This window comes from Pteropus medius, unplaced genomic scaffold (genome assembly GCF_902729225.1).
Source record: "Pteropus medius unplaced genomic scaffold, Ma_sr-lr_union100, whole genome shotgun sequence".
NCBI classification, from domain to species: Eukaryota; Metazoa; Chordata; class Mammalia; order Chiroptera; family Pteropodidae; genus Pteropus; species Pteropus medius.
This window is the reverse complement of record NW_024344378.1, coordinates 23,790,958-23,810,930: the sequence shown is the minus strand read 5'-3', so window position 1 is coordinate 23,810,930 and position 19,973 is coordinate 23,790,958. Positions and strand designations below refer to the sequence as shown.

Sequence of the window (19,973 nt, the reverse complement as noted above, 5' to 3'; positions counted from 1 at the left end):
CTCTTGCCCTTTTTGCATAGTACAAAGTAGACAGGGACCCAGAGTGTCAAGGGTGCCTCTGAATAGATCACCGTGGAGAACCTGTCAATCCTGTGCACATACCTATTAGTAGAACCAGCGCATACCCATGCAAGCCTGTTTCCTCCTGCAGAGAAGACTGAGCTGGACTATATTATATTTCACTTATGTTTATTTTAATCATACAGAATTGAGCATATTGATATATATTTTTTTCAGATTAGTGGAACATTTCAAGTAAATATTCCACCAGTTTTGCTTGGATATACTTGGAGTAAGACTTATGTCTCTCCTAAAGAAGATTATAATGGACAGAATTTAAAAGAATGTACCTTCTTAAATATTTTTGCGACCATTGAACCTCAAATATCATATGTCACCTGTAATCCAGGACTAGATAAGGTAGGTTTTACATTGAATTATTTTTATATACACTATCAAAGAAGTATAAACAATTTTAGAAATCAGTAATAATAATTTCAAAGCTGGCAAAAATGAGTGTTGGTCCTTGATATTTTCCTGTGCGAACAATATGGTACAATGTTAAAATATTTTAAACTTGATTTTAGTTTTCAGATCAAATAGATGTTTTGCAGAGAGCACAGAGTTTTAAAAAAAATTGTAAGGCAGTATTTCCCAACCGAAGAATCACAACTACGGTGTTTAATGATGAAGGGATACAGATCCTAGTAACAAGATATATCAAGGCATTAAATCCACCTCAACAACTCCTGGACATATTTCTTCACGATTCTAATGCAACACTTGTAAGTTATCTTTATTTAATAACTTTATTGAGATAATTCACATACCGTATAGTTCACCCACCTAAAGTGTATAATTCAGTCATTTTTAATATATTCTCAGAATTGTGCAACAATTGCCACAGTAAATTTTAGAACATTTTCATCAGCTCAAATTTATATTTAACTTGTTCATTTTTTAAATATTAACTTCAAGTATAACTTTCTTACTAAAATTGTTTTGCCTTAAATAACAGTTTCCTGAGAGAAAAACCATCTATTTTGCAATGTGTCCTCCTGAGCCCCAGATGGAAGAAAACATTTCTTCCTGATTCTTTTCATTTCTGCCTTCTTGGACTAGAGAGTCATTGTTGTCACACCAGTTCACATGACTGTACTGGCTTCACAACTTTTCTATGAACCTTAGAAAAATGACACAAAAAATACCTTTAACTTCCAGACGAAATAAAAAGTTATGTTTCTAAAAGGATTGTGTCCTTCTAAGGATTATAACCTATGTTATATTTTTCTATGTAAACTGCCAGTGTAACACTTCCACCCCAGCCCTGTGTGGCTTTATGCATATCTATACCGGCTGTCAAAACAGACATATACTCAGATTTTAATTTTGTATAAAATGAAGATATATTCATTATAGACTCAAGAGAGGATATAGCTCCATCCACCTTGAGAAAGGAAAATACGAAATCAGAAATATAAATCTCTCCTTAGGAAAAAGTAAACTTTGATAAAGGGCATCTATGAAAAAAACCACTATACCTTTTGTTTATTCAGGTTTGATTGAGTCATTTGGCTCTCCTCAGAATATTTTTTTTATTTATCCATTATAAAACTCCTAAGGGATTCTTTAAACTAAAATCCAAATTCCTAACTTAGTTCGCCTTTTGCTATACTCTGCTTTTCCATCCCGAGTTTCTTCCTGCTGATGTTTCCTGATACCCAAAGTCCAAGGAGATAATAGGGCTTTTAGTTTATTTCAAAGATAATATTTATCTTTTAAAAATATATATATAAATCCTAGCTCCTTTGCTTATTAAGGACTGTGAACCATGACAGTATAGGGAAATCATAATAGTGCATAAATGGTGGCTATTGTTAATTAATGAAAATGTTAGTGAACTTTCTGTGTTAACTCATTGTTTATTTATTTGTATCCCTTTCTCCTTTCCTGCTTTGGTCTAAGTCCTTGTCTCTAGCCCTAGAGAGGGAACAATCCACAGTATAATTTCTGTTGTTTGAGAAATCAGGCTACACCAACTTCTTCTTGCTTCAGCAACTCATAGCAACTTATCTTAATAAAATAATTCTGATAGATTTTGAAGCTGAAAATAAATCAAACTTTTGCTGTCCTTCATTTCTTTTAAGTTTTTTAACAGTTATGAAATATTATGTAAAGTATCATGCTTAAAATTTTAATAATTTATTACAGTGAAACGAGATGGTTAACAGGCATGCTCTAGGGTCAGGCCAACTTGGGCTTATTCCTACAGACCTCATACACTGTGAGCCGTGTGACCCTGGGCAAGTTATCCTAACACTCCAAGCTTGTTGCCTCTTATGTAAAACAAAAATAATAATAGCCTGTACTTCAGAGGCTTGTAGGATACACAAAACATGATAATACGGCCTATAAAGCACTGTGCTTGGTGATGGACATATAGTATGAACTAAATAAATGTTAGTTAATATTATTCTAGGACCTCATTGCTCGCTTCGTATCTTTGATTCCTATTATGCCTGATACACTGGATGAAAATGATGATTTTGATATATGGATGACATCAGAGGTAACAAATTACATTTTATAATTAAAATTTATAGTATTTCTTACTTGCTTTTCTTTTAAAGAAAACTGTTTTTAAAATATGTAGTACTTTGCTTTGTGAAATTTGAAAGCATTTGATAATTTAATACATCATTTTCAGCTCTATTAACAATCCATAGAAATAATTCTGAAGGATCAAAAATTTGACTCCACGTTACAAGTGGTAGCTCATAAATATTTTGATCAACAGGAATTTCAGGAGTACAATATTATGACAAACTCCAGAAAGAAATATGGCTTGTCACTATGCAGCTGGTCAGACCCTGAAGTCTAGGCAAATGCTACCACTTGTCTAGAAGCTTTCCCTAGTCTCCCTGCATCTGCATGAAGAGTGTATATAGCAGTGCTCTTCCTTAGCACCTGGAGTAAAGGTCTCTTTAGATTGGTTGCCAAATAAAACACAAGCCCCATGCAGTATTTGAGACTAAAATATCTAAAATTTTTATCTAAAATGCAAATTTAATTGGGCATCTTATTTTCCCCCAAATCTGGCAACCCTAATTAGAGCAGTTCTTCCATTCTACCTTAAATCATATTTAGTTGCTTATATATGGACCCAACACCCATATCCTGTACATACACATCCCAAGTTTAATCTTGAATTAATAGGCAGATCCAATTCTTATTTGTTTTTATATTTATCACTTGTACACTGCTTTAAATTTAGCAAGCACTCCATACACATTTTTAATTTGAAAATACTAGTATAATGGGAGCCTAAGAGAGGGATACTTTCCATCTGGGACAGATAATCCTGGCACTTATCTAGAATGTTTTAGTGGCTAGATTTGAGCTGAATTGGATTAAGAGGGCACAGGGCTAACTTCATAGGTCAGCTACCCTGCCTTCTACTTAGTGAGAATAAGGAAGATACAAACCAGTGGTTCCAGCAATGTAGTGATTCAAACCTGGTAGAACTCAAAGATGTGGTGTTAACTCTGGACTCTTCTGAGACTCTTTCAATTAATTAGAAAGTGTTCAGGAGTATTATGACTCTGTAGAACATTGAAAGATAGCTTCTAAAATAACTAAAAATAACCATAAATATAACCATTCAGGAAAATACTCTGAGTCTCCCTCCTTCCCCCAACTCCAAACACTACTCATAACCAAGAGGTTACTACAGGCCTGAGATTCCTCTTGAATGATGTCTTCTCACTGACGTGAACTCTTTGGCCGTGAAATACCCATGGGTGATTGTCACAGACGTGAGTTATTTATTTTTTAGAGTTTTTTAAAATTAAAATATAGTTAATATATAATACTGTATTAGTTTCTGGTGTACACCGCAATTATTCAACATTTATATACCTAAAGAAGTGAATCACCATGATGTGACCAGCAACCATCTGACACTACAACACTATCACAATATTATTGACTATAGGCCCTATGCTGTACACCACATCCCCGTGACTTATTTGTTTTATACCTGGAAATTTGAACCTCTTCAACTTTTTCCTTCCTTTTTTGATTTTTCAAGTACGATTGACATTCAATATTATTTTAGACATGAGTTATTTTCTCCTACCTAACTTACAGTCTTTGGAGTCAAACAAACCTTGGTTCAGATCCTACTTTGATCACTTAATAGCTTCACGTGACCTAAGTTAAGTGATTTAGCTTCTTTGGACCATAATTTCCTCATCTGTGTCACACAAAAGGTTTTGAAAGGATAACATATGCAAAGGATCTGGAACTCAGTATATTAGTTACCTATTCTCATCCATTCCCTCCTCCTCTTACGAAATTCAGTCAGGGGACCCTCCTTGGCCTGACAGTGATGACTACTCATATTCTGTCCTTCACTCTTCTGTTCACACTTTTCTTTCAGAAGAACCACATTACCATCCTTCCTAGCCTCCATCTCTCACCATCACACCTAGCCAGTACATACTGATGTGGCCATATCAGTTGTTAAAACATTGAAATGCTCCCATAATGATTGGTAAATGTCACTTCCAAGACTTGAGCTCCTTCTCCCCAATCTCCCTGGCCACCACAGCCCTTTCTCTGGGGCTCTAATGAACCAGAAAGCACATTCCCATTTAAATGGTGCAGCTGCTACTTAGCAATAACAGATCATTGCCATAAAAATATTTGGGCCTGTATATGTTGTTAGATCTTTTGATTTTTCAAAAGATCCAGAAATCCAGAGCTTTCTATGAGATCTCCCACTTTTTAAAAACATTCTGGTGGTCAAACAAAACACACCTATAGGCTAGAACTATGTCATAGCCACCAGTCTGCCAGCTCGGCTGTCCTTTTTATCTCCTGCTACAGTTGCTTAACTAAGCACCATATATTTGCTTATATCCAGCTCAGTCGTTTGGTTCTTTGAGTTGAAGTCAAGTTTCAGGCTTTCTTCCTGATTGGGTTCCAACTAAGATCTCTTCCTTTCTTTGACTTGAGAGCACCGTATTAGTACAGGACAGAGTGTAATACCATTGACCAAAGAATCCCTTCCTCCAAAGACACTGCGATTTCCTATCAGATGAGGGTCCATAAAATACCAATTCATATCTCTCTGCTTGTCCAGAGCAGTTTAATATTAGTCCTAAACAAAAATGTCCCATTTTGGCTAATAAACTATTTGGTTACTTAACACAGTAGCCATGTTAACTGTCCCATAGTAAAGGTCACACCTGTGTTCTGAGTTAATATTCTCTCCCGATGCCCTAGTGTTTTATCAGGCAAAAGATGCCAGAGCTTTTGGCTTTGCAGTCATCCTAGCATTACTTGCGTTACTCACCTTTTTCTCCCCCACCCTCTTTGTTGTTGTTGCTTTTGTTTTGTGTTAGCGCTGCATCAGTTTGGCCATTGGAAGTAAGGAGGAGCATGCCATACTTCTCTGTAATTTCTTTCTGTACTTCGGAAAGAAAGCTTTGGTCCTCCTGGGAACCTCAGTGTTAGAAGTAAGTACTGGAGTTAATATTTCGTTAGTGTAAACAGAACTAATCAGCTATCAGCTGCAAGTTTAAAAGACTTCACCCCCAAGTTTCCATCTTTTCACAAGCTAATTAATGAATTTTGTGGGCAAGCAATTATTTAGTTAAGAGGATCATGCTGGTTCATCAAAATTTCTACAATGTAAAGAATGACTTCCTTTTTTCTTCTTTGTAAGATAGTACTAATAATAGTGCTACTTCATGGGATTACTAGAAATATTAAATAGTAAATATATAGCACTGAGAAGAGCACCTGGTTCATGGTAAATGCTCAGTAAATGGTGGTAGTGGTGGTGGTGATGTAGTAACAGTTATAATAGTATTTGTACTTGTTAACTGCTGTCACCACCATCTTTATTTTTAATACTATATTTTAAGATCCTTAAAAAATACTTCCCCTTATTCTGCATTGCTCAGTTTTTAGTTATATGAGAAGTGGGCCAGAAATTCATGTTTACCTACCTGAAATTTTTACAACTCAGTCATATACTCCTTTATTCATATCTCCAGAAAGCTGTCTTTTTTTGGACTGTTTCTGTTTCAACCTGAATATCTTGATCAATGTCAGAATTTTGAGTCTTGTTTTATGGTTTTTGTCATGATTATTTATTTCTCTATATTCCCTTGGTGAAGCTTATTATTTCTGTGTCAATTGTGTTAGCTAAAAGCCTGTGGTTCATTTTCCCATATGATCCCCCTCTATAGCTTTAAGTGCCACTAGATGGCAGTAAACAGTCAGTAGTCCTTCAGACGTTTGCATTTGCACGTGTGAGTTGACATCATGGCTAGCTGCCCTCAGCTGTGTTTGTTTTTGACCTCAGCTATGTGGTTAAGGTGAAGCCTCCTCCTTATTGCAGAGATGAACACAGTGATAAAGATCAAGAGCTCTGGAGTTAGGGAGACCAGGCCACACTGCACAGTGTTGAGTATGGGTTTGGGGATTCTTCAAAGAGGGTTTTAAAACACAGCAATGCCATTTCTTTCTTCCTCCTTTCCTGTCCTGTCCTGTCCTGTCCTGTCCTGTCCTTTTCCTTTTCCTTTCCTTTCCTCCTTCCTTCCCTCCCTCCCTTCCTCCCTTCTCTCTCTCTCTCTCTCTCTTTCTTTCCTTTCTTTCTTTTCTAGCAATGCCATTTACTAACTGTGTGATCTCGTCCTTTTTTGCTTCTCTGAGTGAGCTTCAGTTATCTCCACCCAAAACAGGAATAATACCATCTACTGTTACCCTAGACAAGCTCTTTAACCTCTGATTCTTCATGTCAAAGATGGGCATAATAATCATCCCTACATGACAGAATTTGAAGTGAATCAAAGTGAGAAAATGAATGTGAGTGCTGAGTGCAGTACCTGATGTACATAAATACTCAGTAAATGTTAGTCATTATTGTTGTTACCTGAAATTTTTATTCTTTGCTAAGAAAGGTTTGCACTTCAAAAGGTATGTGCAAAGAAAACTCATAACAAAGTAATGACTACTTTTACTTCTCAAATGATTTTTTGTATACTACCTCTCTAGCCTCTAATTCCAGATCTTGTTCTCAAAATTAATGTAATGGCTTTTTAACTTTACTTGGCTTTTTCAGAGCCTTAGGCAAGTTTCCATTCCCTATTTCTGTGTGGTGTTCACCCTCAGTCTCCCGAGTATATTCTACTCAAAGCAGGGCTAGTCTGTACAGCGCCACTGTGTAAATCAGACAAGCGCCCCTACCTCAAAACACTTGAGGCCTAGCTGTTGGGAAATTGTCAGAATGTACGAATTTGGTTAGGACGATGTATTTATTGCCATGAGGGTACACCCTCCAGGACCATATATGACAGCACTGGCTCAGAAGTTCTCTCATTTAAATACTCATGCTAGCCTGGGCCCAAGGGTTTCTAGAATCCTGGCTTTTTTTCCTTTCCAAAAAATTTTAAAGGTCCTAAAAAAAGGCTTTTAGAAATCAAAGATATCACATACTTAGATTGTCATTTTCACATACAAAAATGTGTTAGGCCAATCACCTACCCAGAGTGACTTTAACTCCTTTTCCTCATACAGGGGCATGTGGCTTATGTATTAACCCAAGAAACTGATGAATATTTGCTTTGGAATCCATTAACTGGGCAATCTTATAAGCAGTTTGACCCATTTTGTCCTTTACAAAGTGTAGACTGTTTGTTTGATAATGAAAATGTAAGTACTGGGGAGGGACCTTATTTTGAGTTATCTTCTCAAGAGACCGATCAGTGATCCTCCACCCTAGCTATTCATTAGAATCATGTTGAGAACTTTGAAGAAAATATAAACTTTCAATTAGAGTCCTTAAGATGTGGGGCCAGTGAAATCTTTTATTCCTAAAGACTCCCCCAAAGGTGATTCTGTAGTGCTTGCAAGGTTGAGAACCAATGAGCAGTCTAATGTTCATCTACACCTGGAATCTTTTTACCTCCTACCTCAGAACCTCCCTTGGCTTCTGCCACTTCACTGGGTAGTAGGACTAAAATTTTGCTTGTAAAATTTCACTTCATCCTAGCCAGCTATGGGCTTTGGGCTTTTATGGGCCTTTACTAATTTTATGTTAATGTTTTAATAGGTCTGGTTTAATATTCAACAGAATAATACACCAATGGCTGTACATTTTGACTATTCAAAGGAAAGTTTCTGGAAACAGTTGCTTCCAAAAAATTTTCAAGGGAGACATGCACAAAGCATACAGGTAAATCATTTTTCCAGGTGTGTCAGTATGAAAATTACCATTGGTTCTAATCTTTACTAGTTGCGACAGCTGTTGTTATATTGCAATTGCTTATTGAATTATTTGTCAATATTAACAAAATCTAGTTTTCTCTGCCATCCGGCCTAAGCTTGCGCTACTCTGATCCCTTGCAGAAAACAGGAATCGGTAGCAGCTTCAATGTAATGTAATTTGTATTTAAGTAAATTTTATGTACAGAAAAGTACACAGAATAATAATTCCAAATATGCAATTAGGAGATTCTGCTTCAGTATAACACTTGGAAATATTTTTTTCTGCTGCGAAACATAATGTGAACTCAGCAATGCTGATCTTGCCGAGTCCTTGGAAGGGAACTATAAACCTAATGAACAGTAGAATTGGCTAAACCTCTGTCAGAAACAGTTCTTCCAATGAGATGCTCAGAAGAGAATTTTAACACCTAGAAATAAATAAATAATTGAAGAGAAAGAATTTCAAGTAAAAGGTGAACCAGAAGTCACATGATGGTCACGCTGGGTCATGGGGCAATCACGTGAGAAACAGGTGACGGTCACTGTGTGGGTCATGTGGAAATCACATGCAGGTCACTTGGGAGTCTACAGCTCCTTGAATTTTTTTCAAAGTGAATATACTCATGTAGCCAGCATGAAGTCTCTCTCTCTCTTTTTTTAAACACAAATTTTACTCTAAATAGCAGTAAAGGGTAATTCGTTTTTAGTTTCTTAAAGAGGTAGCAGGAAAGAATATTCCACCTTACATAACTCCTTAAAGACCTCTACTTATAGAAGCTTCTCTCCACCCAGATCTCTCTCCCTTCTTCCCTTCTTTTCATTCCTTTCACAAATCTTTATGGAGAAGCGACTACATTCGGTGCTGGGTGGCTAGTGATGAACAACATATATGCCTGGGTCTTGCTTTCAGCCTGGGTCTTGCTTTCAGGGCACTTACAGTCTCAAGGGGAAGACAAATGAAACAGTAGTAAGCAAACTGATTATGAATTGTGCTGGTGCTCTGAGGGGACTAACTGGGGGCTCTGATGCCTGAAGCGGGAGGAAGACCAGCCAGGAAAGAAAGAAAAAACAGCTTGGGTAAGAGTATAAATAGCAAGGACAAAGGCCTTTAAATTTTAAAGTAAACCATGTTTAAATGTTCATCATAAAACATCAACTATAATATCAAGATGATGTAATAAGTTCTTATTTTGACCTAGCCCTTCCGTTCCATATCCAGGGCCACGATAAAGTATAGAAATTGAAAAACAACACGCTTACCTGGCTCCAAACCATGATAGTTCTTTCGTGGAACAGAAACAGGACAGAAACACTAGCAGTGAGTGGGGCCAAATGGCAAGGTCTGAAAATGCTTCATGAAATCCAGTGAAACAAAACCAGTCTCACACTTTGAATCCAGGGACTGTGATAGGGCTCCCTATAGTGCTACTCTTGAAAGAAGATAAGGAATAAACTAGAATATTCTTCATCCAGAAAATTGATACATGCGTTAGGAGGTATTCATACTGTGAAATCTATGCAGCAGTACACACACACACACACACACACACACACACACACACACACACACACACACACACACCAATTTACAATAGTTCTCAACTTGACTGTATATCCATCACATCAGAATCTCTGGGGGTAGAACCCAAACATCAGTATTATATAAAGTACCCCAGGTGATTCCAATGTGCAGCCAAGGTTGAGAACCATCGACATAAATGAATATGAAAAAATGTAAGGTTTAGCAAAATAAAGATGTGCAAGGACACCTACAATACAAAGCCATTTACAAGAAGCTTGAAAATTATATATTGTTTATGTGCACGGAGATATTTAGTGATAGTATAAAAGCTTTCATAGGAAAGGTAAATAGCAAATTTAGGTTAAAGTTTACCTTTGGGGGAATAAAAAAAGGAACAAGATCCTTTCTTTTCAGTATACAGGGTACTTCAAGTATACAGAAGTACTTCAGAGTATATAGAATACTTCAAGTCTATCGATACTGTTTTACTTCTTTTTAAAAAATCTAAAACAGGTATGAAAATGCGAAGATTAGATATAGTTAGGTGATAGGTATGTTGGGTGGATGTACATTATATTAGTCTCTATGGTTCTCTGTATATTTAAGGCAGTTCACAATATCAAAAAGAAGGTATGGTGGTTGTTGGGGGGAAAGTCAAATAGAACCAAAGCATATAAAGTAAGGAGTTTTTCTCCTGTTCAACATCTTCTTCCCACTCAAAGAAATAACCACTGCGCATCCTTCTAAACATTCTCCATGCAGCTGCAAACATATATTTCTATCCTATATTATATATATTATATATATTTATAAGTTTCCTATTTGTAAAGTCATTTTAAAGAAGGGGAAATGAGCAAACCACATTTACAGCATCCACAGGCCATATCTTGATTTTCCCATCCTAAAGTTGTGAGTGAAGCATTGCTGCCTCCGAGGAAGAGAATGATGTATTTAGAGATGAGGCAGGTTTTTTGTTTCCTAGTAATCATTTTGTTATTCATTTAGGCAATGTTTATTGAGTGCCTGCTTTGAATCAGCGCTATGTTAGGTATAGTTATCACGAGGAAAACTCCATGTCTCAGTATTCTTGGGACTTGTATTCTAGCGGAGGAAACAGCAGGAAACAAGCACTTGTAGTACAGAGTGATAAATGCTATCACAGAATGAATGTGCTTTTGGGGACACACAGCAGGAGGACCTGAGGGGAAGGGAAGTTTCAACAGCTTTCTGGGGGGAAAAAAAAAGTAATAACCAGCACAGTGAGGAAGGGTAAGCAGGAGCTCCCCTAGAATAAAATCATGGAAGAGAATGATCCCGGCAGAGAGCGGGAACAGCAGGCGTGAAGACCTGCAGTGCTGAGGAGATGTCTGTAAAGGAGCTGAAAGGCCAGCTTGGCTGTGGCCAGAGAGTGAGCAGAGATGAGCTCCAGGAAGAGCAGTCCTGGTAAGGATTTGGGCCTTTATCCTCAGGGCAATCAGAAGCTAACATCACCAAGGCAAAGGCTGCCATGTTCAAAATTGTGTTTTTAAAAGCCACTCTGGCTAAGGATAGAATCTAAACCTTTTGCCAAGGGAAATCACAAATATAAAACTCATAGTTGCATTTGACTTTTATGTCTACCGATTTCTTTCCTGTGGGTTAATGGCCCTTGATCTTTGCCTTGCCACACACGTACCAGAATAACCACTATCCATAGTGAACATTTTTTGTTATCACAGTTGAGAACACAAATTTAAGTGTGTATAATGAGAATGTGGGGATTCATAAATGAGTTAACAGGGAAATCCACTTGAAGTTTCAAAGGATATGAATTCCCTGAAAGAAAGGGGCCTTTGCCAGAAAAGAAAAGTAGATTGACACCCCTAAAGCCCCATAAATTTGTCAATCAGTGTAACCCAGGCTTCTTTTTCGAGCTTAAAGCTGGCCTAACTAATCCACAAGGGCTGTCTGGATTGGGAAGTTGGGAAATAAGGGGCATAGTTTGGAGGAGTAGGCAGGCAGTGGTTATTGACAGCAATCAGAGAATTTAGTCTACCATGTTCTATTGTGGGAAACTCCCAGTTCCTGACCCTGTTCCCTAACTTAGTGGTTCTCCAACCATGGCATCAGAACCACCAGGAGCGCTTGTTGAAACAGATTGTTGGCCCTTACCCCAGAGTTTCCAATTGAGTGGGTCTGGGCTGGGGCCAAGAATCTGTATCTCTAACAGGTTTCCAGGCCCAAGATTGCTGGTCAGGGGCCACACTTTGAGAACCGCTGGTTTCGATCATCGCCTGACAGACTGGGCCTTCTCAAATCACTCCTGAAACTTTCTAGGATCTAGAGGCCTAACAAGTGTTGCCCCTTTTTAAATCATAGCCCTCATTCCACTCATGAGAGAGAAACATCTGTTCCTGTCTCTCCAACTGCCTGTTTCTCAGCTCTGATAAACCCAAAGTAAAAACTCTAAATCCAGCCCCTCGCTCTTGGGTTTGTGAGCCCTTGATTTTGGGTGTGCGAGCCCTGCAGGGAGGAGATGGCTGGGTTTGGGGTAGGAGTAGACTTGAGAAGGCCTCCCCTCCTCCCAGCAAATCTGGTTGTGGGGGAAACATGACAGAGCATTGCTCTCTACTGTTGGTAGAGTGTCTGATGCAAAGGCTTGGGATAGGGGAGATTGAAATGGACTGTGTGTGTGTGTGTGTGTGTGTGTTGCGCGCCTGCAAACACAAAGACCTGGCTCCTGCCAGCTGAAAAACAAATACTCAATACTCAAAAAAGGAAGATGATAAACCATGTAAAAAAGAGTAATAATAACAATATCTGATGTTTATCGAGCAATATATGCCAGACTTTACGTGTATTACTTTATTTTAAAATCTTCACAAGAAGATTTTAAACCCCCAAGAAGTAGGTACGATTCTTGTCCCACTTTTAAAGATATGGTAACAGACTCAGAGAGGTTAAGTAACTTCACCAGGGTCACAGTTAGTAAGTGAGAGAGACCTGTGTAGCTGCTAAAGATTATCTCAGTAGAATCAATACACATGTCAAATGTTTGTTTGAATTATGGGGGCAGCATTTCTGCCTTACCCATAAAAAATGTCTTTTTAAAATCCACCTACCCTCCCATGCTCTGGTGAAGTAGTATAAAAATCAAAGGAAACACTATGGTCTATGTTTTACCTCTGTGCCTCTGCAATTCAATGTTTTTGCCACATGAAACAGGTTTGGGTTCACCCTCATTATAATTAGCACTCCAGGGGTGACTGTGATGTAAAGATGGTCTCCTAGAATCTTTCCTAACTTCCAGTTATCTGTATTTCAGCCTAAAGAAATAATTTATTCTGATACTAATAAAAGCATGGTAGAAGATCTAAAGAACAGGTATGATATATAAAATTATATTATGATTACTGTGTTTTCTCTCTAATCTTTCATTCAACCACTTTTCAGTCTTCTAACTCAGTCACTCAAAATACCTATTAGAGTCAGCAACAGAAGCATGAAATGGAGATTATAAAGTTACTTCCATTGAGTCATGTCTCTTGATACATGCACTGAAAAGCAACTCCTCTACCATCTAGGACATTTCTTGAAAAGACGGGCCAAGTTAAAAATGGTTGCCTCTGGAAAACATTGTGGGCTACTGTTGGGAAGTTCTCAGCACAGACACCTGTTGAGCCCATAGTAATAATAATGCAGTAGTTAATACTTCTTGAATTGTCGTGAAGGTAAATGGCCCACAACTTGGTGAAAACATCCAAGTTGGGTGGTAGAAACATCAATACTGTCCCTCCTGGACCCTCCCCCCTTCCACACACACGTGTGCCCTAGGAGTTGTTCAGTCAAGCCCAAAGAGTCACAATCTTTGCAGCTGGCCTCACTTCTACTCCAGGTGTGTCCACAGCTTCCAGTGACTCATGTTGACATAGCAGGCTGGCATGTAATTTACTACCAACTAATCAAAACACAGCATGACAAAAATCATTTTGCCACTCCCTTCTCTCACTAGCACATAACCCTCACTCCTTATTCCCTTCCTTCCCCAGTTCTTAACAAAAAAGGAAGAAATGCAGTTGGGAAATGGTTCCCAGCTTCTGCTTTTCATCAGAATAGCTTCCTGAGCTATTTGAATAATCAGATGCCAGGGTCTCGGACCAGACTTGTTGAATCAGTATCTGGAGGTGAAACATTTTAATAAAGTCCTACAGGTGATTCTGATACATAGCCACTACTGAGACGCTCTGAAAAACTCAAAACTACTTAGTTACACTATAGACTCAGCCAGGAGAGACTCCCAGCGGCTTCTGTAGCACATACTGATTCTGCACAGAGGACAGGCTTCCCAGGAGAGTCTCAGGAACCACTTTTCTCCCTCCCTCAAACAGTTCATTACCAGGCACTGTTTTAGGGAATGGATATAAAGGCAAAACTCCCTGCCCTCATAGAGTATACATTCTAGTAGGAGAAACTGATCACCGTATTTCTCAGTCCAGTGCCTCATTCCTCTTGCTGAATTAACTGATCTAATTAACTTATCCCTGCTAACACTATCCCAGACCAGATCTCTGAAATTTTGTAAAGGCAGTCTCTTATAAACCCAAGGTCTTATGTCAAAGGAGAGTCTTGTGGAATCGAAATGTCAACCCAGGAATCATAAAGTAGGTGTCAAATCACAGCCAGTAGCAGCAGCCTACACACGAGTAACTGGAAAAGAGATGTGCCTATGAGATCTAATTGCTGGCTACCCCGGGAAGCTTGTTTTCCCAAGCCAAGCAAGAACCTTCTCCTCCCAGATTTGATTAATGTGAGTGATAGCAGGTATCCCTAGCCATAGAGGTCTGGTTTCCTTCTAAATTAAAAAAAAAAAGCATCATTCTCATGCTTGAGTAAAAGTGACAAAACTCTTTTCACATTTATTAAATGAGTTGTAATTTGTCATAAAAATAATCTTACTGTAGGATCGAAAGGACTCTGAAATGTAAAATTATGGAATGGCGACCAAAGCAGCCAACACGTTGGAATCGACAGTATACTTTTATTTTGCGACAAATTCTTCCTAAGCTAGAACTTGGCACTGGAAGCTTTGTTTCACTTGAAGAAGAGAATGAATTTGAAAGACTACTACAATTTTATTGGGTTTGTATATGATTTAATACATTAATGACATTCGTTTTATCTATGTTGTTAATTGCCAGATAATAGTAATCTTAGCTATCCCTGAAATCTCTTTTATCTTGATCCTAGATAGATACTATGTCATTAAATGCATTTACTTATAGAAATTTAAAATGTAGTGAACAGCTATTACTATGACCACATTGCATGACATTTTCTTGGAATTAGTTATATGTTTTAGGATATATAAACCACAAACTTTGGAAAGAGATGCCCAAAAGGAAACTACTTGCAACTGAGAAACTAAAAAAATGGTCTCTAGATGCTAGTAATAGAGTGGATTTCCTGTCCCTGGTTCTGGGTAAGAAGACTCCAGGCAAGCTTTAATATCTTCTATGTGCAAATTACTCTCAGATTTATATGTTTATCCTTGGCTTCTCTCGTTACCTCTTCTCTTATATATTCACCAACACATTTGACATCATCATCCTGGATGATAAAAAGGCATCTCAAACTCATCAAGTCCATAACCAAACATAATATATCATTAGAATCTTCATTCTCTTCCCCTACCCTACCTCCAGTTCTGGGAACCCACTTTGTCTCCTCCTCCCTAGAAACTTGTCCAGTGGGTCTTTGAAAGCCCCATTATCCTCAAGAGTGAGAGTCCTTCCCCCATCATCTCATAGACTAGAATATGTCTCCTCAGGAGGTCCCCTGAGAGAAGAAAGGAAGGAATCTATTGGGAGTTAAATATTTATGCTGCCAGGGAGGAATCAGCAGGCATTCATGAATAGGGAGGAAGTTGTTTCATTTTGCTTTCTTTTTAACCCATTTCCCCTTTGCCCTGAGAATACTTGCTGGCAGCGCGCTTGCCGCTACAGCAATAACTCATGGAGTACAGTCCTGACCTTACCCCCAAAGTTTGCCATACATCTCCCATGCTTTTCACAGAATTACATTAAAACAGGACTGATGAAGTTGGAACAGCTTGTTTTAAACAGAGAACAGATTCTAAATGATCTGGGGAAAAAAAAAAAAAAGATTGCAAAGGGAATGACTGTACCTAGATTCTGTGGTGAACTTACAGCACTGAAATGGTGTGACAAGGAGGAGGTAACAGTGTTGTCAGTATTCCACAATGATACTGGGATTGAAGTAGACAGTAGAAATGGAAAGAAAACTAAAAAGCCATGTGTCATTGTGGATTATAACGAGAACATGGGAGCAGTGGACTCGGCTGATCAGATGCTCACTTCTTATCTGACAGTGCAAAAGGCACAAGTTTTGGTGTAAGAAATTCTTTCGCAACCTTCTAAACATTACAGTGCTGAACTCTTACATCCTATTCAAGAAGGACAGTCCCGAGCACGTGATCAGCCATGTAAACTTCAGACTGACGTTGACTGAAAGAATGCTGGAAAAGCATCGCAAGCCAGGGCAGCAACGTCTTCGAGTTCGCCCATGCTCTGATGATGTCACACCTCTTTGCCTGTCTGAAAGGCATTCCCCCAAGAGCATACCACCAATATCAGGGAAACAGAATCAAACTGGTCACTGCAAAGTTTGCTGCTCGCACAGCGACGAGGATGGCTAAAAGATCTGGAGAGTAACGCAATGTTTTTGTGCGGAATGTGATGTTCCGCTTTGTGTTATTCTGTGCTTTGAAATTTACCACATGAAAAAAATTATTAAATACTGATCATCATATACATTTCTGTTACATTAGGATTAGAGACAAGTTCTGTTTCAAAATAACTCCAGGAACAGTTTTTATATTTTATTTTCACATTGAAAACCAGTCAAATTTGCTTCAACTTCAAAAAATGTGTTTATGTAAAATTAACGCTGGCGAGCTGCACTTTTTTTTTCTAAACAGGAAATGAGTTAATAGAATTAGGGGTAAACAGATGAGCGAAACTTAGTTAAATATAAACCAAGGTTTAAAACTTGGAGTCCCTTTGTAAAATTATCTGACTATTTAATAACATTCAATCATAAATCTGCACTAACTCCTGCAGCTTGGGTTCAAAATTCTGGCTCAATCACTTGCTAGCTTTGACCAAGTTACCTAACTTCTCTAAACTTTCTATGCCATTGGGCAAGATAAACAGGCATAAAAAGTTATCAGTTTTGTGGTAGTAGTGAGGATTAAGTGAGCTAATATTTACCCTAGCACCCAGCATTAAGCAGATGTCTAATTAGTAAATGTTAACCATTATTTGTATTCTGTGTGTACCGTACTGGGCACTAGGGTTAGGACAATAAACAGGACAGATGCCATCTTCTGCATTCATAGAGACTATGGGCTAATTAGAAAGACAAGCCAAAAAATATGTAATTGCAACATATTTTGTTAAGTAAGCTAGAGAAGGACAGTGTACTATTCAACTGCATGGGAAGAGCACATGAACAGAATTGAGGATTAGGAAAAGCCTCTCAAGGTGAAGAATATGAGGGCCGAAAGAGGTTTATGATGTGTTGTCTGTGTGTTCTTAAATAGATAATTTAACATAGGACCATGTTCCATAACCCTTTAATCCTGTCTCACAGCTATCACTTAATAAATATAAACTGAATCAATGTTAAATAAATTCTTCCAAAATGCTTACTTAAATCTCTCATTTGTAAGACCAAATAATTTCCTTGTTGGCAGTTTGTTGTCCTAGAAAGGGTGCAAGTTTGTGGAATGCAGTTTCTTGCATCAGACAACCTGGCTCTCCCTCTCTCTGTGTAAAGTAGGGATTATGATAGAACCTACCTCATAGGGTTGTTTGAGGATCAAATATGTATATGAAGTATTTAGCACTGTACCTGGAACATAGTAAGCACTCACAAAATAACTATTGTTATTTTATGACTACCATTTCTTTGAGGCTTCTGTAACCTTTTTGCACACAGTAATTCCCAGTTACTTACATGATTGTAATGTGGCTTTATATGTAATTCTGTCTTTTGGTCCAGGTTGCAGGATTTCCTATCCAGATGCCATACACAGATATACAGTCAGTTATTGATGCCATATATCAAACTGGAATTCACTCCTCTGAATGTCCCCAAACAGAATTTGCTCTAGCTGTATACGTTCACCCATACCCAAACAACATATTATCTGTGTGGGTCTATTTGGCTTCCTTAACTCGACAACAGTGAAAAGGAAGACGAAAAAGGGAAAAGGTTATATTGCGAGCCCCCAGACGAAAGGCAACCAGAACTTTTCTGATACTTTGGGATTTTGCTACTTATCCTTAAGTTCAGCCAAGTGTGAGCCCAGTTTTTGGTTCACTTATAGAGTTGAACACCATGGAGACTCACTCCCTGAGTCTTTGAGGATGAGTCTAAATGACCTCACCAGAGACCTTTACAAGAAAGACCCTTTGGGAAGTCTGGTGGCCTTGGGTCACTGTCTACATTAGGTCTTATTCTGGAAAAGAAGCAATTCTGGCCTCTCCCTCTAAAGCCAATGTTACTCAAATTGTGGACCTCACACCACCTTCATCAAAATCACCTGGAGATCCCTACTGAAAACGCAGATTTCCACACCCCACCTAAGGCCTGCTGAATCAGAACTTCTCGGAGTGGTGCTCCAGAACCCACAGTATTTTAAACAAGCTCCCCAGGTAATTCTGTTAAGAATAAGAACCCCGCCTTATAGAATGCTATAATTACTAGAGTGAGGCTGGTATGTTTGATGCTAGTTCTAATGCAATTCCGGGTAGAAGCTGTTCAAATAGAAACCCTAAGGTCATTGCCTCTCATAAGATAAAAGATAATTTCACGGGTTAAGAATAACAGAAAAACATGCTGTGTTGGTTGAGCTGTGAGGTCAGCTTCTAGGGTCTTCTCAAAAGTTTTTACTTGGGTCATTACTGACATGAAGTCCTGTCAGCTGTAAGCATTTGTAGGGGACTCACAGGAACCTATCTAATATGCTTTCCTAATTCTCTGAGAAAGAGAGAAAATGGTCTCCAAATGTCAGGGCTCCTTTTTTCCTCAGTGAACAGCCCCCCATCCTGCCTCTGGCACTTTCTTGCTGCTTTCCTTTCCCAGTCATGGCCCCATGGAGGCCCATCTACATCCTAGGAACCTCTCAAGAAAGAGCGGACAGGGATCTTAGTAGGAAGCACTGTACTTTCCTGATTTTTTTATTGTTCTGTGCTTCATTGAGAAAAGTATGTATACAGTTTACTTAAATGTCACACAACAACTTATTTAAAAAAAAAAAATCAAAGGATACAGATTTCCGAAAGTTGATGAGAGTAGTTTTATATGAAGTAAAGATAAGAGAGAATTCACCTCTCGCATTTCAGGAGCACTGGTGCTCGTTGGGTCACTCCCACACGCAGAGAGCAGGGACCCCTCAATCTGTATCTTTTCCCCAATACACCTGCATAGGCTAGTGTCAGAGAAGACCTTATTTATTTGCAGTGATATTATTCTTGGACCAAATTTGAGATCACTAGAAAAGCAAAAAAAGTAGAGATGTAGGTGAAGAGAATGTTTTTTCTCCAAGGTTAAAACCTAATTGTGTGTGTCTTATGGCATGCATAAGAAAACTGATCAAAAATTTTGTGTGTATTTGAATGCTTGTCTTTAAATGATATGTGAAGTTTTGTTATTAACAAGTTTCCCACATTGGTTGGAGCAGCACACATTGATATCTGTGGAAAGACTAGGTTGCCAAGGAAATGCTGCATTCATGCAGTTCATTTCTGTGGCACTGTGAATGTTTACGTGGCTATTTTTTTATTAGTTATTTATGATTTTAGAGTTGATAGGCCAGTTAAGAGTAAGCATTCATAGACAAGCACAGAGGACTCTCTGTATTATATGCATTTTTAATGTGTGTACTATATGTGTTTCTCAACTAAAATTTTTTCCTATAAATTGTGTGACTGCCTGCAACAAACCATTTTTCATTTGGCTGTTTTAAAAATACATTATTTAAATGTAACATATAATTTTAAAGTTCTTTATATCATTCTACAAACAATTACAGAGCATCCGTGATGTGCCAGACATTGCAGGGTGTACTGAAGTACCGCAATGAGGAGCCAGAGGTCTTGCCCCTGTG

General features: G+C 38.3%; 1 protein-coding gene across 3 annotated transcripts in view; it reads left to right on the top strand.

The window, feature by feature from the left end:
* The window catches only part of CC2D2B (coiled-coil and C2 domain containing 2B), a 79,351-nt gene extending 61,299 nt beyond the window's left edge, over positions 1 to 18,052 (top strand). Inside the window, exons 27-35 of one of the 3 annotated variants that reach the window (XM_039871654.1) lie at positions 238 to 420; positions 588 to 785; positions 2,480 to 2,569; positions 5,409 to 5,522; positions 7,591 to 7,725; positions 8,126 to 8,248; positions 13,107 to 13,165; positions 14,743 to 14,920; positions 17,864 to 18,052. In XM_039871654.1, coding sequence (XP_039727588.1) covers positions 238 to 420; positions 588 to 785; positions 2,480 to 2,569; positions 5,409 to 5,522; positions 7,591 to 7,725; positions 8,126 to 8,248; positions 13,107 to 13,165; positions 14,743 to 14,920; positions 17,864 to 18,052 — 1,269 coding nt within the window. The remainder of the gene's footprint in view (positions 1 to 237; positions 421 to 587; positions 786 to 2,479; positions 2,570 to 5,408; positions 5,523 to 7,590; positions 7,726 to 8,125; positions 8,249 to 13,106; positions 13,166 to 14,742; positions 14,921 to 17,863) is intronic. The other 2 variants (XM_039871655.1, XM_039871656.1) reach the window with 2 other exon arrangements.
* Positions 18,053 to 19,973: the final 1,921 nt, after the last annotated feature.